The sequence below is a fragment of the Suncus etruscus genome, chromosome 6 (assembly GCF_024139225.1).
Source record: "Suncus etruscus isolate mSunEtr1 chromosome 6, mSunEtr1.pri.cur, whole genome shotgun sequence".
Lineage (NCBI taxonomy): Eukaryota > Metazoa > Chordata > Mammalia > Eulipotyphla > Soricidae > Suncus > Suncus etruscus.
This window is the reverse complement of record NC_064853.1, coordinates 136,144,027-136,171,546: the sequence shown is the minus strand read 5'-3', so window position 1 is coordinate 136,171,546 and position 27,520 is coordinate 136,144,027. Positions and strand designations below refer to the sequence as shown.

General features: G+C 42.5%; 1 protein-coding gene across 1 annotated transcript in view; it reads right to left on the bottom strand.

Moving 5' to 3' along the window:
• Positions 1 to 26,617, bottom strand: part of EPB41L4A (erythrocyte membrane protein band 4.1 like 4A) — a 294,094-nt gene extending 267,477 nt beyond the window's left edge. The window contains exon 1 of the mRNA XM_049776051.1: positions 26,519 to 26,617. Within this exon, the coding sequence (XP_049632008.1) occupies positions 26,519 to 26,617 (99 nt within the window). The remainder of the gene's footprint in view (positions 1 to 26,518) is intronic.
• Between the last annotated feature and the right edge of the window lie 903 nt (positions 26,618 to 27,520).

Sequence of the window (27,520 nt, the reverse complement as noted above, 5' to 3'; positions counted from 1 at the left end):
AACACTAAGTTGAAGTTACAGAGATGATTTTTAAGGAAATAAAAAGCCATGTGACATCCCACAGATACTGCCATGTAAACTCATCAGCTAGCTCACACTATAACCACAGACTCACACTATTCTCAAAAGAGGTGCAATCCAAATTACTAAGATTTATGGGTACACCAGTCTCATAACTAAAAACTCTGGGGCACCCTCAGGAAGGGGGTGGCCTGAGTTGCCACCTTCCAAAACCCATGCACGTGCCCTCACACCCACCATTACTACCATGCCAACGATCCAACTTCACCACTTCACAACTAATCTCTACTGAGACGCCAAAACAACAAAAGTGTAGGTGTGCTGGTATGAAAGCTCTGGGATCTTCTCAGAGAAGCCTACCCCATCCCCAACCTTTATACTACTAGAAGCACAGGCAGCCACACCCACACCTCAGCCACCACCATGCTTCCAGCTCCACAGATCCTGGAATTTCTGAAGCATGAGGTTGCAGATGAGGCCATACAACATCTCCAAAACTCCTCATTCCCTCAGTAGGAGCACACCAAATTAGATGTAAAAGTAGCAAAAAATACAACACAGTCTGCTCACCAACAAACAGCTTAGTAAACCTTCAGACAATAACTTAAAAACACTATTGTAAAATTAATATTCACACTTTCTTTTACTGAAGCTTTTTTAAAAAATAATTCTATTGCCATTGAGTTGTAGCAAGTGACACAAAGTAAATTATTTTATGCTTGTTAAGTGATTTTGTGCTTGCCAGTGAGAAAACGAAGACATTGGTGGACTGTTGGTGGAATTGGTATTGGGACATTGAATACCAGAAATAACTTTGTAAACCATGGTAGTTAAATAAAGTAATATATATATATATATGTATATGTATATGTATATATGCATACATGCAGTAGGAGCACAAAATTTAGGACCAAAACTGAATCTACCCTTTGAGCATATTGATGATCAACAGAAATTCTTTGTCACCAGGCACCACCAGTTTCACCCCTGGGAAACTCTCCTGATCCTAGAGCAGCACAGAAACCAACAACTCGGGGGTAAGGACTGAAAGATCTCATACCATCTCATGAGCTTCGTGCTAATGAATACTGAGAAAAAACACAGATTAACAAGTGACTGAAACAATTAAAGATTATCATATTTAAGTTCTTCTCTTCTAATTTGTTCAGTAAAGCTATGATTCTATTACTGTACTACTAAATAGTACCTAGTCTTATTCATTACATAAAATAACTTCAAAAGATAAAATCTTGCCGGGTGTGACCCAAAAACCAAATAAAAAAAGAAAAAAGAAAAGATAAAATCAACCATAATGCTACTTTCATTCATCATGCTACTACTTGAAAAAACTTGACCAGTAGATGGATTTTTAAAAAAATCACACACCAAAACATTCTCCTTTAATTGGCATGCAACAGTAGGTTTTTAAAGAAGACTTTAGTTCCAACTACATTTCAACATACATTTTTGAAAGTAACAGAAAGTCTATGATGCTATATGTACTTCAGGGCACAAGAAACAAAGTAATGTTTTCAATTTTCTGATGGTGCAATGATTTCAGCACCACAGAGAAATCACCCTGCTACACAGATAAAGTGACATGGACTCAATCAAAGCGAATGAAGAGAGACACACAAGTTCATTCACACTGCCGTCCTCAAAATTTCTGCCTGACCTCCATCCTCTCTTTCAGCCTCTAAAGAAAAATAGTATGGAGTGGGGGAGGAGGAAGATGGGGAACATTGGTGGTGGGACTATTTCACTGGTGAAGGAGGGTGTTCTGTTTATGAATGGAACCAAACTACAATCATGTTTGTAATCATGATGCTTAAATAAAGATATTATAAAAATAAAAAAAGAAAATAAATAGTATGGAGATTTCCAAAAAAGTAATATTAGAGCTTCCACACATCACAAAGAACAAGAACAATAAGTGCTGGCAGGGATGTGGGGAGAAAGGAACGTGCATTCACTGCTGGTGGGAATGGTGTCTAGTCCAACCATTATGGAAATCAATATGGAGATTCCTCAAAAAACTGGAAATTGAGCTCCCATATGATCCAGCTATACACTCCTCGGGATATACCCTAGGAACACAAAAATGTAATACAAAAATCCCTTCCTCACACCTATATTCATTGAAGCACTATTAACAATAGCCAGACTCTGGAAACAACCAAGATGTCCTTCAACAGAGGAATGGCTAAAGAAACTGTGGTACATATACAATGGAATATTATGCAGCTGTCAGGAGAGATGAAGTCATAAACTTTCCTATGCATGGATGGACATGGAAACTATTATGAGTGAAATAAGTCAGAAGGAGAGAAGACACACAGAATAGTCTCACTTATCTATGGATTTTAAGGAAAATAAGACATTATTGTAATAATGCCAGGAGATGTGGGCCTGAAGGACCAGATCACGATATGAAGCTCACCTCGAGGAGGGGTGAGTGCAGTTAGAACACTAACAACTACCAAGACAATGTTAATGAGTGAGAGAAGTAAAATGCCTGTCTCGAATACAGGCAGGGGGTGTGGGTAGAGGGAGATGGGGTGCATTGGTGGTGGGAACGTTGCACTGGTGAAGGGGGGGGTGTTCCTTTTGTGACTGAAATCCAACTACAGTCATGTTTGTAATTATGGTGTTTATATATATTAAAAATGATTAGAGCTTTCATATAAACTAGTAAATTCCACGAGTTAGAATCTACTCCAAAAATAGTGATTCAAAAATATAAATAAACACCTTAGTTCCAGTCAGGATGAGAAACACCCTAAATGTTCAACAATAGATGGATGGAAAAAGAGCTGTGTTCTTTACACAATGGAATACTGTGCAGTCATAGCAAAGATGAAATCTTGCAATCTGCTACAATGTGCATAGAACTGTAGGGTATTATGTTACATGAAATAATTCAGTGGAGAAATAATATCGTATGATCTCACTCATTGGTTGTACAAAGAGAGACACAATAAGGAACTAGACAATATTGAATAAATATGAACAAATCCTTGGCCTTAGATTAGAGAACTCAGATTTCCAGGCAAGGAGTGAAGGAAAGGTATGAAGACGTGAAGATGCAGAAGTAACATAAGGTCATTGAAGGAGGATCTTTGACATCTTTTGGTGGTGATGAAGTATGGTATCGTGTACATCAAAATTATAACCTTAACGGAATTTTAAATATTCAACCTAAAATACACAAATTGGGGGCAGAGAGATAGCATAGCAGTAGGGCATTTGCCTTGCATGCTGAAGGACAGTGATTCAATGCCAGCATCCCATATGGTCCCCCAAGCCTGCCAGGGGCGATTTCTGAGCATAGAGCCAGGAGTAGCCCCTGAGCGCTGCCGGGTGTGACCCAAAAACAAAACAAAACAAAACAAAAACAAAACAAAACAAAAAAAAAACCTCACTAAAGTATTTAAAAAATAAAAAATAAATAAAATACACAAATTAAATTTTTTAAATTTATTGTCTCCCACTAACCTAATTTTTCTCTGAGAGCCATTATCTGTCAACAGTCCTCCATAAACCCGCAAATCCAAAACTCAGGTTGGTGTTTCAATATACAAAGACTTTCTAGGTTCTGGAGATGTGGTTCAGAAATAGAGCACAAAGGAAAAAAAATGATTTTCAGAAAGGTTCATCCAATATATCCCACATGCTTTCAGAGAATAAAAGGTAAGTATATATTTCTGCAGCAAAAATTCACACTGAAAACAAGGAGTTTCTTAAATTAACTCAGAACTTAGTCATATCTCTTCAAATAAATTAATATCAGATCAAGTTTTTTTATAATAAAATGTAGTTGTGGGGATTCTTAAACTTTTCAGACTTTTAGAATTTCACAATTATGGAAAAGTATGCTTATTCTGTTACACAACACTGCAAATAATGCTGATTACCGGCAATTCACCAGTTATCGATCAAGAGCAATGAGACATACTTAGCATATACTGTCTCTCTAAAACACTCTGCAAGATTTTGCAAATTGATCCAAAGAGGTTAGGTAACATGTCCAAAGCTATATTAACTGCATGCTATAGAAAGCAAACCAAACCAACAATATTTAAACCCAACCACTTAAGCAAATTAATAATAATAAAAAAAAAAAAACCTGAAAATCCATAGTCACAAAGTGAAAAAAAATCCAAGTTGCAAAAGTTGTTGTTCAAGGTTGAGACCTAAAATTAGAACACTGGCCTCAGCATTCCTGCCTTAACTGAGGCCTGAACCTGTTATGACAGGACATGTATCATTAATGTTACTGTTCTCCCCAACAAGAGCCCACAGGAAAATTTTATAAATTATCCCCAGTCTTTATAGCAGGCTTAATCAGGGCACTTTGTTTAAACCTCCAACACATGCCCCCATGCTACAGGGTGTGAAAAAAATAGTATGACCCATCAAGGTACGGTCATCCCATATGATGGTCTTCCAAAAATGTCAGGTGTATAGGGAACCTCCTCTTAAAGGGAGGAGGGAGAGTGTAAAAAAAACCTCTATAGCAGTTATACTAAGTAAAATACTTTCAAATAATGTGCAATGGTATATAGGACTAATCTGAGCATAAAGTTCTAATTTTTTTTTGGTTTGGGGCCACACATCGCAATGTTCAGGGCTTACTACTGAATCTGCACTCAGGGATCAATCCTGGCAAGCTTGAGTGACAATATGGGGTGCCAGAGATTGAATTCAGGTTGGCTGCATGCAACCATACGCTACCAGCTGTATGGTTGTTCCAGCCCCAAGAAATAGGCTTTTGATTTTTTTTGAGATGAAAAGCAGTACATAACAGTGAAAATATCAGACAAATAACAAGTCAATGTGTAAAATATAATAAAATACAATGCTAATCTAAATTCACATGTCTCAATTTCTTTAAGCCTTGGTAGAATACCTATTAATTTACAAAGTGATTAATACTCTTAGCAATTATCAGTCTTTTCATGGAAAGTATGTGATTGTGATTTTTAAGAAACTTACAATATTTATTTTTTAATATCTTTATTTAAACACCTTGATTACAAACATAATTAAGGATGGGTTTCAGTCATGTAAAAAACACCCCCCTTCACCAGTGCAACATTCCCATCCCCAGTGTCCCAAATCTCCCTCCTCCTCATTCCATCCCTGCCTGTACTCTAGACAGGCTACTTCCCTCTTCATTCTCATTGATAGGATAGTTCTCAATGTAGTTATTTCTCTAACTACACTCATCACTGTTTGTGGTGAGCTTCATGAAGTGAGCTGGAACTTCCAGCCCTCCTCTCTTTTGTCTCTGAAAATTATTGCAAGAATGTCTTTCATTTTTCTTAAAACCTATAGATGAGTGAGACTATTCTGTGTCTTTCTCTCTCCCTCTGACTGATTTCACTCAGCATAATAGATTCCATGTACATCCATGTATGGGAAAATTTCCTGACTTCATCTCTCCTGACGGCTGCATAATATTCCATTGTGTATATGTACCACAGTTTCTTTAGCCATTCATCTGTAGAAGCTTCTGCACCTCAAAGGAAATAGTGCCCAGGATACAAGAGTCACCCACTAAGTGGGAGAAACTATTCACCCAATACCCATCATATACAAGGCACTGAAAGAACTTTATAAGAAAAAAAATCTAATCCCATAAAAAAAAATGGGGAGAAGAAATGAACAGACACTTTGTCAAAGAAGAAATAAAAATGGCCAAAAGGCACATGAAAAAATGTTCCACATCACTAATCATCAGGGAGATGCAAATCAAAACAACTATAAGATATCACCTCACACCACAGAGATTGGCACACATCACAAAGAATGAGAGCAAGCATTGTTGGCAGGGATGTTGAGAGAAAGGAACTCCTATCCACTACTGGTGGGAATGCTGTCTAGTCCAACCTTTATGGAAAGCGATATGGAGATTCCTCCAAAAACTGGAAATTGAGCTCCATACGATCTAGCTATACCACTCCTAGGGATATATCCTAGGAACACAAAAATACAATACAAAACTCCCTTCCTTACACCTATATTCATTGCAGCACTATTTACCATAGCAAGACTCTGGAAACAAACAAGAAACACGATATTTCACACTAGTCAGTTTAAAAAAGTCAAAGAGCATTTGGTGTTTAGTGTAGTATTTGTAGAACCTAACATCTAGTCTTCATTTTTAGACATCTTATCATATGAGAAAGTGAATCTCCTTTTTCAATCTGCTATTCTCTACCTAATGTAATAATATTTGAAATAATACAAGGCATCAACATTTCTTCAAGTCAATCAGAAGTTCTAACAATAGTGGCTGGGAAAGAAGAGATACAACTGGCAGAAAGCAGGGAGCTGAGTTTTACTACTGGCAATGATAGGAATGGGAACGTGTGATGAGGATGAAGTCTGATATCCGGATTGGAGCCTAATGCTGCTCATGGGGGAAATCCTATGTGTAAATCAAGCATCATGCTATGTTTTGAGAAAATCTGATGCAGCAGAATATTGAAAATACAAAACTCTGGGACTAGAGAGATAGCACAGTGGTAGGGTGTTTGCCTTGCATGCTGTCGACATGGGAGGGACCTGGTTCAATTCCCAGCACCTCATATGGTCCCCCAGCTGCCAGGACCATTTCTGAGTTCAGAGCCAGGAGTGAGCCCTGAGCACCACTGGGGTTGGTCCAAAAGCCAACCAACCAATCAATCAATAAATAAAGTTAAAAAGAAAAAGAAAATACAAAACTCAAATGAATGTTAAATGGTCTACTTTACAAGGTAAACATATGACTTAATGCATAATTATGACATCTTGATTGTTTTTATTTCTTATGAGGAAATTGGAAATGTGATTAATGCCCATAGATATAACAGAGAAGAAATGAAGCGGGGGATTACACTTTCATGTTGGAAGGCCTCCTAAGGAAGAAGATAAAATAACCCCATTCGTGGGTCTGCCATTGTACAGTGGCTTGGGAGCTTGCCTTGTCCACTGCTGACCTGGGTTCAATCTCTGGTATCCTATTTGGTTCCCTGAGCACTGCCAGGAGTAATTCCTGGGTGCAGAGCCTGGAGCCACGAGTAACCCCTAAGCATTGCAGGTGTAGCCCAAAAACAAAACAAAACAAAGCAAAGTAATGAGTAAGCTAAGCATCATTTCAACAATACAATATAACAAGTTTAAAAGCTGTCTAGAGCAAATTTTAAATGTTCTCGGCCCAATAAAAAGCAGCAATTATATGATGTGATAAAAATGCTAACTAATGGTGATAATCATCTTGCAATGTATACTAAGTCAAGTCAACACAGCATACACCTTTAAACTCACACACATGTCAATCACAGCTAATAATAAAACTGTAAAGGATGGGCAGTGGAGACGATATTCTCTCTAGCAGATGGTCAGATACAGAGGTGGGAGTCAGTCAAAGAAAAGCATGCTTACTTTTATTTAACATAGTTTAAGGTAAATCCCCAAGGCTGGGAAACCTGGAATACTTAGGAAATTAAAAAGAATCACCTAAAGACCCTGAAAAATGAAAAACCAGGTTTGTCAAGCAAAGAACTAAGATAAACCTTTTTTGTTTTAAAAATTATTTTATTATAATTTAACATAGCTCCAATAGTGTTAATGTTTATAGTTCTGATGTACAAAGTCTTCCCCACCATCGAAGTTCCCACACCCTGTACCACTGTCCATCTGTCACTTTATAGTTCACCTTTCAGTCCCCTCCCACCTCTTCAACCCTGCTCCGTAATCTCAGTTCCATAATTTGAAGTCAATGGTTTGCCAGCATTCAATACTGCCCAGTGATTTTCTTTGTTTCTTTATATAGCATCTGAGTGAAGTCATCCAGTATTTGTCCTTCTTGTGGCTTCTTTTAACAGTTCCATCCATATTGTATGCTACTGCAAGATTTCATCTTTCCTTAGAGCTATGTAGAATTCCATTGTGCACATATACCGCAACTTTATCTATTCATCTCTAGTTGGACATCTGAGTTGAATAAATAATTTTCTATGCTTTCCTAAATGCTCGCAGAAAGATAGTACAGGGATTGGAGCTCATTATTTTTATTTGTTTGTTTGCGGCTTACACCCAGAGGTGCTCAGGGGTTATTCCTGCCTCTGTGCTCAGATATCACCTCTAACAGGCTTGGGGAACCATATGGGATGCCAGGATTCAAACCACCGTCCATCCTGGCTCAGCAGCAAACAAACAAGGCAAACAAATGCCCTACCGCTGTGCCATTGCTCCGGCCCCCAGACCTCATTATTTTTAAGCGGTTTATCCTGGTTTATCCCTAAAACCACATGGGATCCCAAGAATCACCAGCTACAGAAGGCCCTCAAACACCACTGGGTGTGGCCCTGGTGGACCAAAGAACTAGCCCAGGTAATCCCAGATACCACACAGCCAGAGCGGCACCACATTCTTGAGCCCTTGCATTGAACTGCCAGCCCTGCTGGTTGAGAATCCCCAGGTGGGACCTCAGGCCACCAGAGCACTGCTTGGGTGGCCCTAGCCCTCAAGAATAATTAAGTGAAATAGAATAAAATAAATATGTATTTCAAAGGTAACCAAAATATAGCACAGAGGAATAACACTAAAAAGATTTCTGTTTCAGTGGTCTCAATAAATGCAACAGACTATAAAAACAATCCTGAAAAACATAAAAAATGCTGAATGATTTAACCTAGGATTTTATATTTTCAAAAGTCATGAATTGAATTGAATTGAATTGAATTCCCCAGACTTTTCCATATCTTACACAGATGCTTGGACTAAGACCTAAGGGCATTTCTATCATCATATTATCAACATGCTAAATCCTAGAAAAATACAGGGAAGAAGTAGCCTCAGAAACTCAAGCCATAAAATTTGCTCAAAAAGGAAGGGGTGCTGAACATTATATGACTGAAACTCAATCATAAACAACCTTGTTACTATGTATCTCATGGTAATTAAATTAAATAAGTTATTTATTAAAAAATTAAATTACTCGTATTTGATTCTAGTAACTTCCAATGGAAATTCAAACTTTCAGCATAATATTATTAAATTAAAAATTAGTATTTCTGGGGCCGGAGAGATAGCACAGCAGTAAGATGTTTGCCTTGCAAGTGGCTGACTCAGGATGAAAGGTGATTTGAATCCCGGCATCCCATATGGTCCCCCGAGCCTGCCAGGCGCGATTTCTGAGCAGAGAACCGGATGTAACCCCTGAGCGTCGCCAGGTGTGGCCCCCACAAAAAAATGGTATTGCTGGTTTTGATATATTTGAAAAGGAATGTATCATCTAGAACAACTGCTTTAAAAAAGAAAAAGATGCGATCACTATTGCAAAATAATGATTTGAAAGGATACTTGAGAATGGAGTTCCAAGTGCTTTAATTTTAATTTCATGTTGATTTAATGCAATAAATAATTCCTGGAGTGAACCTTCAAGGTCTGATTCGATTCACAAATGGCATGAAAGACTGACTGAGTGCTAACTCTAGGACATACTTTAGAAATCAAATTTAAAAAGTATCTTCTAGGCCTGAGGTAATAGTACCATCTAATGATCATACTATCCTGGCATCTGCTTAGTCCTCCAAGTATCATCCAGAGTCATTTCTGAATACAATGCCAGGAGTAACCCCCTGCGCATCACTAGCATGGTGCAAAAAATAAATAAATAAATAAATAAATAAATAAATAAATAAATAAATAAATAAATAAATAAATAGCATATCCTATTTCATCTCCCATTTTATTCCTGATTTAAGAACATAAAATAGGGCACATCTCAAAATTGAAGTAATAGATTCCAGTTATTTGATCACCAAAGGTGAGACCATAGACATATTACAGCCCTCAATAAGTGGAGATGCTCAGTGGGGATGGAAAGCGATTCTCCTGCCAAGCATAATCAATAGTTTTCTGAGAGAAATATGTCAATGGAGATTCATCACTTCCTTTTGTTACCCACACCACAGTGACCAGGCCACTGACAGTCAGCCAAAGTGACCAAAGTGGGCCGGAGAGATAGCACAGCGGTAGGGCTTTTGCCTTGCATATGGCCAACTAAGGACAGAACCCAGTTGGATTCCTGGCACCCCATATGGTCCCTAGTGCCTTCCAGGAGCAATTTCTGAGCAAAGAGCCAGGAGTAAGCTCTGAGTGCAACCGGTGTGACCCAAAAACAAAACAAAACAAAAAAAGTGATCAGGCTTTCGCTAAATTTATGATGGAGGGATGAGACCTCCAGGGTAACTTGAGTGTACTGTGTCCATCTGGAGACACCAGATCTGCATATAAACATGGGCCTCGGGCCTGGAGAGATAGCACAGCGGTGTTTACCTTGCAAGCAGCCGATTCAGGACCAAAGGTGGTTGGTTCGAATCCGGGTGTCCCATAGGGTCCCCCGTGCCTGCCAGGAGCTATTACTGAGCAGACAGCCAGGAGTAACCCCTGAGCACCGCCGGGTGTGACCCAAAAACCAAAGAAAAGACATGGGCCTCCCATCTGATGAGGAAACCAAAAGCCCAGGGGAGAGAAAACACACCTTTCCCACTGAAACTGATGGCAGCAGCATAAAACCACTGAGACTTTGCAGAGACCACCACCCAGACAGGGAGATCAGGAGCAAGGAAGAAAGCCTAAAATTCACTTCAGCAAGGCCCAGAGAACACTCACCATAGTCTGTATGGTCAAAATTTTGAGATTGCAGAACCCTGCCTTTCTAGTCTCTAAAGAATCCTAAGCCTGCCCCTTACTGTCACTGAAAGGGCAGGCGCAGCTTTGACCAGCAATTAGGGAAGCCAGCTGCATGAATTCTGATGTTCATCATCTAGGCAGAGGTACACACTGGACCAGACCGGTCCTTATTCCTGCAAGAGGCCCACAGTCTGTCAGCACTCCAGAGTTTCCCATCACTTTGAAGTGGCTCAAAGCTAAGGAAATGCCATTTTAAAATGTGTGTCAGCTTTTGCCTACAACAGACTTGAATAACATTTTTTTAACTTTATTTATTTATGTTGGTACTTGGGCCACATCCAGTGGTGCTCAGGGGTTACTACTGGCTCTGCACTCAGAAATCGCCCCTGGAAGGCTGGGGGACCATATGGGATGCCTGGAATTGAATCAGGACCCTGCCGCCACATGCAAGGCAAATGCCCTATCGCTGTGCTATCTCTCAGGCCCCATTGAATAACATTCTTATTAGGTGGCAGTATTTGGGGAGAGGGGAATTAAGCCATGCCTGGCAGTACTAAGAGCTTACTCCTGGTTCTAATCAGGAATCACTTAGCCTGGAGGGGCTCAGGGAACTGCATGTGATGCTAGGGATTGAATTCAGGTCAGTTGCTCTTGATAGGTCTTTCAAGAGCTGTCTATCTCTTCCAGCCCAGATGGTAAGATTTAAAAGAAATTGTGTTAAATTATTTGTCATTTTTCCTTCGAGTTTCAAAATAATATATTTACCTTAAATCCTCCAAAGTACAAATCAGCAATTTCTACATTTTTAAGTATACATTATCTATAAAGAAATTTATATATGACAGATCTCAGTGCATTAAAATGTTAAGAGCTGGAGTACAGTGTTCAGGTCACTAGCCTTGTACGTGATCGACCTGAGTTCTTATCCCAGTATCTTATGTGGGTCCATGAAAATAAAGCTAGAATGATCCCTGAGCAAAGACCCAGAAGAAAGCCCCGAGCAGCGCCAGGCATACCAAAAATAAGTAAGTAAATCAATGCTAAAGTATTATACAATTACATAAGATCTTCAAAATTCAAGTTATGTCTAAGAAATTATTTTTCAGAACTCATAAAATATGTTTGTTTTCTTCTGTCATCCATACTTAAAAAGAAACTGCCAACCCTAAAATATTTAACAATAATAATAATAGAGTAAAAAAGTAATTTATCTCAATTATTTTTCATCATATGAAAATTCACTGAGGGAAATTATAAACAACAAAGTCCACAAGTTCTATCAGAGGAGACTTAGAAATTTAAGTTGTTTCAGCAGAAATTCACAGATCATCAAATTAATCAAAAACCCAACAGGGCAGCAAACTACCAGTCTACCTTACAGTATCTAGTTACACCCATGATTTAGAATAAACCTCCCTCCTTCTTAGCATTTAAAAGGGCAAGAATCCCTTTGAAAGACCCCAGTTTTAAAAAGCAATGACTTGAAACAGATTCCAGGCCACATGGCAGAGAGAGGCTAAATCTGGGATCCAAAACTAGTGGGCCCCACTAGCTCTGGTTGAGCTAAGGGGGTCTTAGGGACAATCAGAACTTCCTTCCCCAAGACTGTGAGGTGCCTGCTGGGGTCTGTGACACTGGGCTCTGGAAAAGAAGGGGCTGACCTCTACCTTCCAGTCTCAGCTTCTCTGATCCTCCTGTATTCTCCATGCCCACTGAGCCTTCTCCCTTCAGGTCTTTCACTCTCCCATCTGTCTCACAGGACACTGCTTCTGTCTCCTCAAGAACAGAAAGGGAGGTGTGGAGCACTGGAGTCAAGAGCCCCAGCAGGGAGTTTACAGTCCCAGTTAGCCCCCTACTATGAGTTCTCAGATGTAAACACACATTTATGAGTAAATTAATGGTTTTATTTCCTCTTAAGCAGTTACTTCATAAATTAATCTAATGAGCTGTGAACTTAACGCTAAAATAACTTTCCATCCAGAAGGCAATTGTTGGATTATTGGAAAACAAAGGCCTGGATCACAGCAGGAGGTTTAAAGAATGAGTGTGTGGGGCAGGAGGTGGATCAAATTTTCAAGATACTTAAAAAGCAATGTTTTCTCATATGACAAACAGATTTCAAATTCTTCTCTCCCTGTATGAAGAATAGATTTGTGCTGGCAACATTCAGGGGTAAGAAAGCAGGCCTGGAAGTGCTCAGAACTTACTACTGACTCTGCACTCAGGTATCCTTGCAGGATATCAGGGGACCTTATAGGACACTGGGGACCCAGAGTGGTTTCATTGCATGCAAGGCAAGTACCCACCTGATGTCCTATCACACCAACCTTCCTGTGCTGACATTTTTAAATCACTTTTTAGAATTATAAAGAGCTTTATAAAGCTGAAAACTTGTAATCAGCACTTACTACATACTATCTTGCAGACTGGAATTAGAAGTAGATAGTACTACCACTGCTGAAAGAAACCCAGAGAGCAGCCAGAGCAATAGCACAGCAGTAGGGTGTTTGCCTTGCACACAGCTGACCCAGTGTCCAATATGGTCCCCCAAGCCAGGAGCAATTTCTGAGCGCAGATCCAAGAGGAACCCCTGACGTAACCGGGTGTGGCCCAAAAGCCAAAAAAGAAACCCAGAAACCAAGAATCTTCCAATTTCACAGTGAGGAAAGATGCATGTTGGAAAAAATCAGTCCAGGCATGTAGCTGAGAAGAGTAACACCCACCCCTCTGTCCCATTTCCAGTACCAACCCACACTGCCAATACAAGCGCCTGACACTGTGAAGTGTAATCCACGGCGCCACAAGAAGTATCACCGTGGGTACTACAGCAGAAGTGTGTGACTTCCGGACTCAACAACAACAATAGTAGAAAAGCAAAAGCAGGCCAACCCAATTCCAAAGATGCAGTTAAGACCTAGCCAATAAACTCTGCATCTGTCACTGCTTAAAGGATATTTTTTTAAAAAGCCAATTTATAGTTCTATAAATGTATAATCCTTCAGTATACAGATCCTTCTACACACTCATCCTAGCTTTGGAATATATCAAATTGAGTGTTTATTTATCAGAATTATTTATGGAACACTAGATGACAACTACAGAACATGAAGAGCTGGATAACAAATAAGACAACAGACACTTATGATCAACAGTGCCTGAGTCTCAACTCTCACTGGGATCCCAAAGCAACTCCATCAAGCTGAATGGTCTGGGTGCTGGGGCAGAGGGGCTGCATTCAGAGAGGTGACCAGGTGCCACAGAAGGATGCTGGGATGCAAAGACCATATATTCCATAACTCACTCACTATCTGCTGGCCAGAGATTGTTTAAAGTAAAACGAAATATATAATTTATAAATGTAAGTGTATAAAACAATGAGTTTTTTGGGGGGGGGTTGGTTTTTTATTTTTGGGCCACACCTGGTGACGCTCAGGGGTTACTCAGAAATCATTCCTGGCTTGGAGGTCCATATGGGAAGCCGGGGGATCCAACCACGGTCCATCTAGGCTAGTGTGGGCAAGGCAGATGCCTTACCACTTGCGCCACCGCTCCAGCCCCTAAAACAATGTTTTTAATAAAATAAAGATGTATTTTATATATCTGACAAACTTGTCATAAACCAGAACTTTTCTTTTTTGGTTTTTGGGCCACACCCAGTGGCATGAAAGGGTTACTCCTGGCTCTACACTCTGAAATCGCTTCTGGCAGGCTCCAGGACCATATGGGATACTGAGAATCGAACCCAGGTCCTTCCAGGGTTGGCCATGCACAAGGCCCTACCACTGTGCTATCTCTCCACCCCAAAACCTTAAACAACTTTTACCAAATAATATATTTATCATAATAATTTTGTTTAAAGACTGGAGGATACTACCTCCTATACATCAACTGTGCCTTCCTGACCCTGATTTGGGGTAATTACACATGAAGTGATTGTAGTGGGTTCAATTTGGAGATAAATTTAAAAAAAAAAAAAAAGGAATCATTACTATAACAAGGTAGTCTGAAACTTTTACTTTGGGTTACTAAAAAAAAAATCCAACCCCCTGTGCAACCACATGCACCAAGATCTGCTGTCACTGGAACCCCCAGCGCTGCAAATATTTTCAGTTACACCAGAGCCAGGAATATCTAGGCACTAAAAATTTCAAGCAAGCATCGTGATTGAAGGAGGAAAAAAAATAACCCAACTATGTAAGATGTGAGCAACATAGGCAGGATGGAGAAGTTTGAAAATCATTCCAACCCAAAACATGCCTCAACAAAAAGGCATGGCTGTTAGCACACTGAAGGAGTGTAGTCAGTGAGCACCCCAGGTAGGAGAACAGCTCGAACCAGGCACTGGGCAGGCATCAGGTATCAGATGATCATCTCACATCACTAAACTTCCATCTTCCATGGCTCTCCCTGGCTCTCATTCTCTTAGGTGTCATTTTAACTGCACATGGTTTTACTCGACAGGGTGCCTTGAAAGGGAAAAGAATAAAAACCAGGCAGACGGTTGAGGAATTGGATAATTAAGAAAGTCAAAATTCTCGTAAGTATAAGAATGAAAAAACAGTTACACTTCATTCCCCCAAAGTCAAATCATCTGAAACTTTTTAATAGTTAGAACTGACAATTTTTTTTTTTGGTTTTTTGGGCCACACCCATTTGATGCTCAGGGGTTACTCCTGGCTATGCGCTCAGAAATCACCCCTGGCTTGGGGGGACCATATGGGACGCCAGGGGATTGAACCGTGGTCCGTCCTACGCTAGCGCCACCTTCCCGGCCCCAGAACTGACAATTTTACAATAAATAAAAATGATGTTAACTTACAGTGGAAATTTCCTAAGCCCCACAGTGAGGTCTGATGGTCAGTGCTAGCCTAGTCGACTTCATGGTCAGGAGCCAGGAGCAGTGCTGGGGGCAATGGGGTGTCTAAAGGAATAGGAAGCTAGGATCAAGCTCAGGGTCCTGTGTATGCCTGGCATGAGCCCCACAAGTTGACCATCTTCCTGGCTCGCCCAAGTAATTTCCAAGTAAATCAGAACATGTCTTGTTGAAAATACTTACCTATTTTCAGTGATCAGATTTTCATACATTAGGCAAACATGTATCAGGACAGAAATACTGTGTTTTTGCACACAGTCTCGGAAAGAAAGATAAGCAATATCCTAGAGAGCAGTTAGTCACATTATTTACATTCAAAGACAACTGAATCAAATATGTAAATGATATTTAAATGATAAGTCACCTTTCTCCCTGTAATCCAAGGGTGCGTGATGCAGGTGTGCACATACACACACACACATGCACCATATTTTCCATAAAGAGGAAAACAGAAGTTTTTTATTTTGTTTGGGTTTCGTTTGTTTTGAGGCCACACCCAGGGATGCTCAAGGCGATTCTTGGCTCAGGAGTAGCTCCTGGAGGTGCTCAAGAAACCATATGGAGTGCCAGGGATCAAATCCGGGTCAGCCATGTAAGGCAAGCATCCTACCTGCTGTGCTATCCCTCGGGCCCAAATGCAAGTATTTTTAACCAGAAAACATAGAGTTGGGGAAAGACATGACAAGTCAGCACCATTCACAAGTAAACCAGCCACCTAAAGAGATTGATTTGCTGTCAGCTTGGAGTCTGGCTTCCTTTATAGAGCAACTCTGGAGAATTCCCTGGTGCTCATGTCAATACTGATGTTTCCATGACACTGGCACAATCTTATCTCCCAAGGGGCACAGAATGGTTTACAGGTGATCTACAGGGCAAATTTTCAGGGTTAGGATGACAGCATCCAGAATAAAAGGACACATTAAGATTCTCAGGCTCTTCAAATTGTCACAAAGGTTAGATCATAATTAACAATGTTTTCACTGCTGAGATCAAAAGAACTACAAACCTTCATTTTTAACTCAATTTACTCCTACAAGCAATTTTAATGAGCAAATCCTGCCAGACTTCCTAATCTCCACTTTATTTTGTAACACTTCATTGGCACTGAAGGATAATAAATGAAAACTCACTTCTTTGTGCTCAGACAGGCAAGCTGGCCAGTCCATTCTTCATTCAGCATGCTGCTACCAAAGTATGCGAGGTCATTCTCAGCTATGACCTTCAAAAATCTAAAAATCTGTACATAGAGGTTGACATTTAAAAGAGCAAAGGGTGGGAGTGGAGTGATAGTACAGCATAATAGGCTGCTTTTCTTGCACACAGCTAACCTGGGTTTAATCTCCAGCATCTATTAAGGTCTCCCGAGCCTGCAAAAAGTGCAAAGCCAGAAGTAAGCCCTGAGTACAACCTGGTATGTCCACCCACCCCCCTACCCCAAAAAAAGAAAATGTGAAAAGGGAAGCAGCTCTTAGTTATTTCCAAAATAATCCCTTTCCAACCCCCAAAGCCCGTTTTCCAGTCAGCAAGTGCAAATAGCAATACTGTAAAGCCCACTCTGTCCTTCCCTTTTGTTGTTATTGTCAAGCAGGTGCCAACTTCTTGCTCCCAGGGACCCTCAAGAAAAGAGAAGATGGGTGTCTTCTCTTGTTCTTTCATTGGCTCACACAGAGAGAAGTGACTTCCTCTTCCAAAAACCAATTCATCCAGCTTTCACTCATTGACAATAGTGCCCCTCAGGCACTGAGAACATCCAAGGGGCCCCATTAAAAAACAAGCATTTCCCTCTCTCTAATTTCCACCTCTGTTAACAGTGGCACAGAGCTTGATGTCCATGATGTCCGTCATGTATTCTCGATCTTTTGGTCACACCCAGGGATGCTCAGCAGCTACTCCTGACTGTGCTCGGGGAACGATATGGGATACCGAAGATTGAACTTGGTTCCGCCTTGTACAAGGGAAACATCACTCTACTATAACTCTAGCCCCAGAATTCCCCAGTTTTACTATGAGGTAGACAGTACTGATCAATGGGAGGGAGCCAGAGTTATCTATACCAAGGCCCTATTCACCTTCCGGTAGAGTCAGTCAGGCCCCTAAGCACCTCCTCTCTAGACACTCCATCTCCATATTAACTGAAAAACTGCAATGCTACTTTGGGGACTGAGAAACCCAATACTAACACAACTAGTTGTCTGGAAGTTGATGAACAGACTTACTACCCCACTTCCAGGGTGCCCTGCCTAGAAGTTGGGCCCTTGGGCCTCTGGGCAGATACCAACTGTGCTTTCTCCTAGGCAGAGAGCACACCAGGGTTGACCACGGCTGCTCCACTTGTCTCATCAGGTTTTGTTGTTGTCATGGGGGGAAAACCATGGCCACCAGCCACCATCTCTCTGGTTCTAACCCTCTCTTGGCTTGTCCATATCCCTGAAACAAACTTCTTTCACATCTGGAAGTCAGGGTTTGGCCTTTCTGTCCTCGCTGATTGTTAGATCCTAAAGGGGCCCTATCAACCCCTTGGGAGACCCTTTAGCAAAAGGGTTGAGTTACAGATAAATGGACTAAACAATGAGCAACGGAAAGGAGAATGGTTGTTCAGTTTAAACACACACATCCCCGGGAAATAGATCTACACAGCTCAGAGGGCACAGGAATGCAGCCACATTTCTGAGAATCCAGACTCTCCAAACCACAGCTACAGATTTTCTGTGTGAAAAACTCAACTAACTGGTTCCTGACCTGAATGTGCTTTATTTATCTCCAATAGGTGATAGCAGATGCCCGCTCCTCCCTTGAGGACATCAGATTTAGAAACAAATCTTGGGACATAAAAGCAAATGGCAGTGGCTCAATAAAGCCCAAAACACCAACAGAACTTTCTTTGTGGCTACAATTTCCCAGACCACACTCAACCAAAGCCACCAGAGAGGCTGGGGTCATGACAATCACACCTCTGACTTGGCATATATAGCAGACCTGCAGAAAATACACTGTGGATCACAACAACAAATTTGTCTTAATAATCCAGTAACAACCCAAAACTTAGTGACATGTCTTTTCCATTAAGCTTTAAATCAGAGTTAAGATTGATGTAGCTTGAAGAGTAAACTGGGAAACAGAAATTTAGACATTATAGCAATTGTCCCTGAGGATGAAAGTGCACTCTGTGGACTGCCTGTCACTGCTCTAAGTCTGCAGAACCAGATAAGGAAGAAAAGGAAAAGATAAGGAGCTACCAAGCATTCTTGAAAAATGCCCTCTTCCAGAAGACTTTACTTATAAGAGGCCAGTTGCATTCTTTTCAGGAGAGAGAGAGACTTAAAAGTTACTTCTGCTATCTGGGAGCTAGATGCAATATGGTGTGATCGTGAAGTGGCAGAGGTCAGCTCTGGAAAGTTCTGTGTATTCAGTCTACTGCATCATCATATTTTCTTCCCACTCTCAATATAAAAATTAAAGACAACAGACTTTTTACCCTGAGTTTCATTTTATTCTAGAATCTTTTTGAGTAAAATATATAATGGCAAAAATAACCTTAATATCCAAAATATTCAATGTGACCTATCTATTCCAAGTGAAGTATTTGAGTCCAAAGCATTTATTGCATGTGGTATCAGCCCAAGCTCCTGGGGTACACAGATAACAGGACATAGGTGATTGCTGGAGGAAATGGATTTCCCCAGAAATCATGCCTGCAAAGTGACAAATGCTATCTATAATAGGAACTATAGGCCCTCATGGGCACTTAGCTCTGCTGTCAGATTGGCTTTCTAGCATAGAACATCTAAGTCAAGCCTTAAAGACAGTTCAGAGGAACCACAGCAAAAACAAGGCAATGGTCCAGCAATCAGCAGGACCCCCACATTTAAAGCACAAGAGAGACTCCCCAGTGGAAGTCTGTAAGAAAAGCTATCAGTGAAGCAAAGAGAGGTCACAGAAGAGGGTCTGGCACTGGGGTGAGTGGATACACAGCCATGATGAATGGCATATACAGACATGATACAGAGAACACAGGAGGTTGAAGAGAAAAGAAAACAGTTAACATTTCTAGTTACTGGCCACATGAAAGCCATCATGTCCTGTTTTACAGATAGGGTAACTGAGATGCAGAAAAAGTTGTACAGCTTGTACATGAACAGTGGAGTCCCCCAAGAGGACTGATCCCATCACGCCTTCTTTAACTAATTTCATCTAAGTTCTGAGTCCAAGAGTGAAAGCGTGTTAAGGACAGAGATGTCATACAGTTTTCTCTGATTTAGAATAGATGGAATTCATTCCCTGACAAGAAAAAAAAAAAGGGCTCCCACTGTTTGCTTGCATTTGATGAAGCTGAACATAAACACAAGATGAGGGAGAATGCAGTGATCCATGGTGACAGCTGTCAACAGAAAGTGCTTTTGTCTCAGGACATCTGGCAACATCTGGAATGCTTTCAGTTGCTATGACAGGGTTGGTGAAGATAAGGAATGCAAAGGTCCTGAAAAGGACACACACTTACCCCCCCCCAAAAAAAAAGTTTCCTGAATTTGTTTGTGTTTTTATAAAATAAACACCCAGTGTCTATGTTACTAAGAAGAAAGAGTCTGGACTTTTGTCTTTCTGCTTCAAATTTAATTTTATCACTACTTGCATGATCTGAATGTTCTATAGTATGCCCCTCCTGAAATAAATTATGATTTAGACTTAATTAGGAAGATGACAGATAGTATTAGGTGGCAGGACCTTTCAAAGGAGCTCAGTCCATAAGGACAGACTTTCTGAAGGGGATCAATATCCCTACACTTTTTTTAATGAAAGAAGTCCAGAAGAACTCTACCACCCATTCTTCCAGTCAGCAGTGTCCAGTTAACTGAACTCCATGAAGAGTAGAACTCAATGGCTAATGTGTCATCCTTGTAAGTATGAGGCTTACAGTTTGATCTCTGATTCCAATGCTGGCAGCTCTCCCTTCTATAATTCATAGTACAGCAAACTTTACCTCAGCCAGGTGTGTTCATGTATTTGTAACTAAAAACTGCAATTTTCAGCAAGCTACACAGTACCAATGGCTTTTGGAATATAATGGCCAGGAGTGTGGAGCACATAGCCCTCCACCCCACAACCATGTGTTATTACTACAGCACAATGAGCAAATACAACCAGCACCTGGAGTCCTAGCAATAGCATCAAAGGAAGATAAGGGGGGAAAGTAATTTAAAAACTGAAAATGGCTCCCAACACCCAGACGACTCAGCAACAGTCTGCATGCAGGGCAGATCGCTCCACATTGAATGGTATGCTGAAACTAGAGGATGCTCCACATCAGCCTGACATCGATGAAAGAAATGCACTGAATCCAGAGTCTTTAAATATAAGAATCTGATACCAACAATAGCTAAAGTGGGAAAAAGTTTCACTGGGACCTTGAGAATGACTGGAGTTGGACGAACTGGTATGCCTGGAACCCAGAATCTGTCTTATGCCAATAAACTTCTAGGGTGAGGCCTTTTTGTAATCAGGTCAAGGAGTTTTTCTCCATTTTCCCATTTTTCTGGACCTATGCAAACAATGGCGATTCCCACTATCACACCTTTAATATATTTTTTTACTCTTATCCTTTAAGGAAAAAAAAATACAACTTACTGAACTTAAAAACAAATAACTGTAGTAGAATGCCTGTCTCGAATACAGGCAGGGGATGGAAAGGGGGAGGGGGTAACGTTACACTGGTGAAGGGAGGTGTTCTGGTTATGACTGTAACCCAAATATGATCATGTTACTTAAATAAAAATATATTTAAAAAATAAATAAAAATTAAAATAATGATTACAGAAAAAAAAAAAACTGAAAATGACCGAAGCGACAGCACAGTGGAAGACCTGGGTTCAATCCCAGCATCGCATATAGTCCCAAGCCCACCAGGAGTGATTCCTGAGCACAGAGCCAGGAGTAACCTCTGTTGGGTGAGGCCCCAAAACAAACAAAAAGAAAAGGGTACAACAGTCATGCAGCTGAAAGCTGAGAGTTTGGGAAAGAGAGGGTGGGCCAAGTCATCAACCTGCTAACATCACACCAAGTGCACCCATCACCCACAATCAGAGTTTTTCAAATGGCCCATCTTCACCACTTCTCTACAGCTCTCTGCTGTAGACACCAAACTGACCAAAACTCCAAGTATGCTAGTACTTGGACTGATATTACCATGGTTTTTTGGAATGAGTGTGGGCACCCTCACCATCCCTTCTCATACTTCCCAAAGACCTGGCAGCTGAAAACATGGCCCAGAAAAGCTGTGATATCAGCCACAGTGCTTGGAATTCCTGGTCTGTGCAGCCATCTATGCAGTCACACAACAATCTAAATCTTTTAATATTGTCATTCCAATAGGAACACACCAATTTAAATGTTCACGTGTTACTGAAGCTACTTGATGTTCAGAAACAAAAAAGTAACAGAAAGATCAACTAGCAGTAAGAGCTTAGTAAACCTTCTGACAATGACTGAATGACCTCACTGAAGAAAAAAATAATTTCCAAATTTTCTTATTGCTAAACTCTTTTTTTCCTTCTCTGGCCTTTCTTTTTCTTTGTTAATCCCACTTACTTGGAAACAAGTGTAATACATGGTCATCAAATAAAGTACTTTATGTTTTAAAAAAATTTCTCTCCCACTTACTTGGAAACAAGTGTAATACATGGTCATCAAATAAAGTACTTTATGTTTTTAAAAAATGTTAAAGAGGGCCAGAGGGAGATCACAGCGGTAGGGCGCTTGCCTTGCATGCAGATGATCCTGGAAGGACCCGGGTTCAATTCCCGGCATCCCATATGGTCCCTGGACCCTGACAGGAGTGATTTCTGATCACAAAGCCAGAAGTAACCCCTGTGCACTGCTGGGTGTGGCCCAAAAACCAAAAAGAAAAATTTTTTAAATAGAAAAGTAAACTTAAGTCCTCATCTTACAATAGTCTTTCATGCCTACCAGGAGTTCCTGATCAAAGAAAGCATCCACACTAACTTACACTCTTCAGAAACCTTGAGATGGGTAAGAAGTAAGCTCACCTGAAAGTTAATGAATGAACTACACACTCGAACTTTAAACTGTCAATAAAGCCACTAAAAATGTAATACAATGTTCTGCTGATCAGTTTAATTAGTCAAATATATAATGGGAAATGAGCATCTCGATGTTTAGAAAAATTTTATCTGAGGGTCAAAATGTTGCTGAAATGAAAGCACTAATCCAGTTTGTATTTGCAGCAATAATTTTGAGGACTAAATTTGTCATCAAACTTTGTGATGTTACCCCCTGAAACTATTTTGCAGGGCCGGAGCAATAATAATGCGGGTAGAGCGCTTATTTGCCTTACACATAGCCCTCCCACGGTTTGATCGCCAGCATTCCATATAGTCACCCAAGCACCATCAGCAGTGCAGAGCCAGGAGTAACTCCTGAGCATCCGGGTGGATAACCCCAAAGTTAAATAAATAAATATAAGAACTACTTTGCTGATTAAGTGGCAAACACATAACCTGCGAGCCAAATTCAAGTTTTACTTTTTAAAAGAACAGCAATAAAGGGCCCCAGCACAAAGAAATAACTACAAAGGATATAACTTAAGTTCCCCTAATCAAACATTGCCCAGAAAACCCAGAGACCAACCCTAGTAGAAATTCTTGCTTAAATAAACACTAGAGATAGCAGCAGAGAACAAGCAGTTAAAAGCTATTGTGAAGCTTAATCCACAGCATTGTCTAATGTGAAATGGGTTTTTAAATCTTGGATAAGACTCAACTACAATGGCACACAAAAGGCTTCCTGTTTGTCAAGGTGAGGCTACTTTTGAAGCAAGTTAACGTAAATGTCTATTTAACGGAGTATGAATACAGATGTTTTATTTTTCTAATTCATTTGAAATAAGTATTTTTCATTGAATTCAACTTATCTTGACATTCAAAATGCATAGCTACTATTTGCAGGTTGAAATGCTTTCCATGGAAACAAACACAGCTCTGATTTTCTAGAGCTAAAATCTTTACCCATATTGGAAAAATGTCTTCATAGCTGTTTTTAATTTGTTATCTGTTAAATAAATCCTTAAATAAATTTGCTTAAATAAATCCAACATTAGTTTTTCAAAATGGCAGAGAAGGGACTCACTAGCACAGTGGGTAGGGCACTTGCCTCACAAGGGACAAACCTGGGCTTAATACCCAGCAACTCATATAGTTACCCTAGCCCACAAGGAGTGAGGGAGGCCTGAGCACCAAAATGGTAGAGAAAAAAAAATTACCTAAGTTCTCTCACACTTCCTCTAAATGAAGTATAATCAAATGTCTTCACACAACTGTTGCATAATTGCAACAGTAGTAGAAGCAAATTCTTAACTTTAGGAATCAATAAGATTTTTTTAAATGGAAGACAAAACATGATTGATGTTCACAAAATTAATTATATTTGAGAGAGACTGTGAAAAAGCAGATAATCCTAACATAAATATTAAAAAATAATTTTGATAGGATTGAAGCAATAGCACAATGGATAGGGCATTTACCTTACTAGCAGCCAACCCAGGTTCGATCCCCGGAATCCTATATGGTCTCGAGGTTGCCAGGAATAATTTCTAAGTGCAGAGCCAGGAGTAACTCAAGTGTTGCAGGGTGTGCCCCCCAAAAACAAAACAAAACAAAAACTTAAAAAACACAAAGTATTTTCTGTTAATTTAGGGACTATTTAAATACTTTAGGATTTGGCATACTAAAATTTAACTTTAATGACAATCAAAATTACCAAGGGAAAACACCATAACAATAAGTATTGACAGAAAATACTGTTTACTGTTTTTTATTTATATGATAAAATAGGAGTCTTTTTAAAAACTCAACAATAATGGGGGTTCTGAAGCAATAGTATATAGGTGGGACTCTTGCTTTTCAAGTAGTCACCAGGTTCATCCTCTGATTCCTATATGGTCCCCAGATCACACCAGGAGTGAGTTCTTGGCACAGAGCCAGGACTAAGCCCTGAACACTGCTGGTGTGACCCAAAAGCAAACAAAGAAATAAAAAGTCAATATACCATATTGATACCATACAAGATGCATGACGGTCAGACACTTTTCCACTTATAAATACATTTGTATTGAATTTAGTACACATCACAAGTGGCTCGGTGCTTACCACATGGATTTTTAGGTTAGCATGGTAGCTACAGATATTGTGCTTAACTTCAGGAGACATCTGTATTACACATATGGCCATCAAAATAAAGATAGCATGCTGTTGTGATGCTGAAAGAGGCCAAGCCTGTTGCAAAATGATTACTTACAACAAAAGCCTGCTAGAATTATTTAGGTAAGTAGTATCTATCTAAAGTAACAGCATTATAAAGCTGTTAATTGCCTTTGAATCACACATGAATTTTCAACCTATTTGTTGAACAAGATAAGCACCATGAGGTGCTTATAATTATAAAACATAGTTATGGTTCTGGATATGAATCTGTTTGATTCATGGTCACTTGACAAAATTATTGCACCTGATCCCCATCGCATGCTGCATGGTTGACGGGAGAATGGCTTTCACCACAATACAGAAAGCACACACTGCAGAGACTCTACATTCTGCATCGTGCAAAGACTTGTCTGCTGTTTTGCATCACATCAAATCATCACTAATTGTTTTAAAATCGTTTCTATTCCCAAGCCAAAAAGAAATCAGAATAGCCTCAAAATGTTGTTTTGTGATTTGGGGCTATTTTATATGCACCACACACCAAAAAATGCTACGTCACCCTGAAAAGTAAGTTCTCTTGATAATTTCGTTTGGGGATGGGGATGGTGGCTGGAATATGTTGAAAATATCAAACATGCCCCCCAAAACTACATGATTGGGGCTGGAGCGGTGGCGCAAGTAGTAAAGCATCTGCCTTGCCCGCACTAGCCTAGGACGGACCACGGTTCAAATCCCCCTCGTCCCATATGGTCTCCCAAGCCAGGGGCGATTTCTGAGTGCATGGCCAGAAGTAAGGCCTGAGTGATACCGGGTGTGGCCCCAAAACAAACAAACAAAATAGTAAAGAAAGGGAAAGAAAGCGCATGATTGACTTTTGCTTGCTATCTACAAGGCAAGGAAATTTCGGAAGTCTTTCCTAATGGAAAGGGTTTACTTTCTTGATAACTCTGGGTCCCTTTTGCCTGAGAAAGAATGGCCCCTGTATGCCAAGAATGGGAATATCAGCGCTGAAGCTTTTAGCCGGCAACAGTCCTTCCAAGGGCGTGCGGCTAAGTCCGAGTGGATTCGCACAGGGAAAGCTGAGGCCCTGCACCTCGCGGACTGGTTCTATGAGGCGCAGACCGGGAAGGAGAAGGCGGCCGGCCGGCCGGCCGGACGGACGGACGTGGCTTCTCGGGCCAGGCTCCAGCCGTCAGGAGAGAAGGGAACACAACCGAACACTCCGGGTCCGCAGCAGCTCGGGGAGCTCCCGGGCGGCGCCAGGCGTGTCCGCGGGCTGTCGAGTGCCAAGGCCAGAGTGCCCGAAGGCAGGCAGGCAGGCAGGCAGCCGGTCTGCAGCTCCCGCGCCTCGGCTGTGGATGGGTCCGGCTAGCCCGCGCCACGTTGCGGCCCGTGTCTTGGAGAGCCCTGGACTTGCACGCGGGTGCAAAGGACGTTGTCCCCCACCCCAGTAGCACCTGCCCGCAGAGTCGAAGGAGCCTGCGCCCGGCAGCGCGCTCCGCACCAGCCCCGTCGAAGTGGCAGGAAAACGGGAACGCCAGAGGCCGTTCCTCCGGCGGGGGCGTCGCGCCGCGCTCGTGGGGCTCGCGCGGGCGCCACCTGCCTCCCGGGGGGCCCGCGGGTCGCTCCCCCGACGCGTGGCCGGGGCCCGGGTCCGGAGCGAGGAGGCAGCGGCCGCCCGGGCCCCCGGCCCCAGCCCGGGCCCCGCACGTCGCCGCGCGCCTACCTTGACGCCCTGGCGCTGCGTGGTGAGCGCCACCTTGGAGTCGTCCAGCAGCAGCACCTCGCAGTAGAACTCCTCGGGCGCGGCGCAGAAGCAGCCCATGGCCGCCGAGCGGCGTCCGCGCAGGTGGGCGCCCGCCCGCCCGCCCGCCCGGCCCGGCCCGCCCGTCCGCGCCCGCCCGCGCCCGCCGCTCCTGCCTTTGTGCCGGGCTCGCGCCGCGGGAGGCCCCGGGCCCGGCTCCGGGCGGCGAGTGAGCGCGCGGCGGGTCCGGGAGGGCGGGCGCGGCCCCGGCCAAGTTGTCGGGCCTCGCCGGCGCCGCCGACCGGCCCTCGGGGTCCGCCTGGCCCGCGCCGGGCAGGGCGCGTCCTGGTCGGCGCGAGGGTCGCCCGCCGCCCGCGCCCGCCGCCCCGTCGCGCGGAGGCCGGCCGCCGACTCGAGCGGTCCCGGGAGCCCCGCGCCTGCTGGGGAGCCGCGCGCGCCTGCTCCGGCCCGGCCGCCTCGCTCCCACGCCCGCGGCGCGCCCTCCGCCCGCCCGCCCGCCCGGCCACACGGCCACGGCCACGGCCACGGCCACGGCGGCACCGAGCGAGCGCCGGGACCGCAGCGCCCCCTGGCGGGCCCCGACGTCGCGGGCCGCGGGCCGGGCAGCAGGTGCCTGGGGGCCCGCCGGGGACCCGCGCGCCCGACCGCGCTCGAGGCCGCGAGAGGCCGAGGAAGGCGCAGCGCCGGGCGGGACGGAGGCGCTCCGGCTCACGGCGCCAAGCTGCGCTCCGGGGCGCTGCAAGAAGGGCGGCTCCACCCAGCGGGGCCCCGGGAAGCCGCCCGAGGGCCCAGGGTTGAAGCCGGGCAGTCTCGGGCGCGGCCAGCTCCCCCGCCTGGACAGAGTGGCGCTTTTCTCGCCTACCGGCTCCGAGCCAGGGTGCTCGCGAACTCTGAAAAGCCGCTTGGAAACCCAGGTCGCTCACAACTTCCAGACTTAGCCTTAATCGGCACCGTCGGCACAAC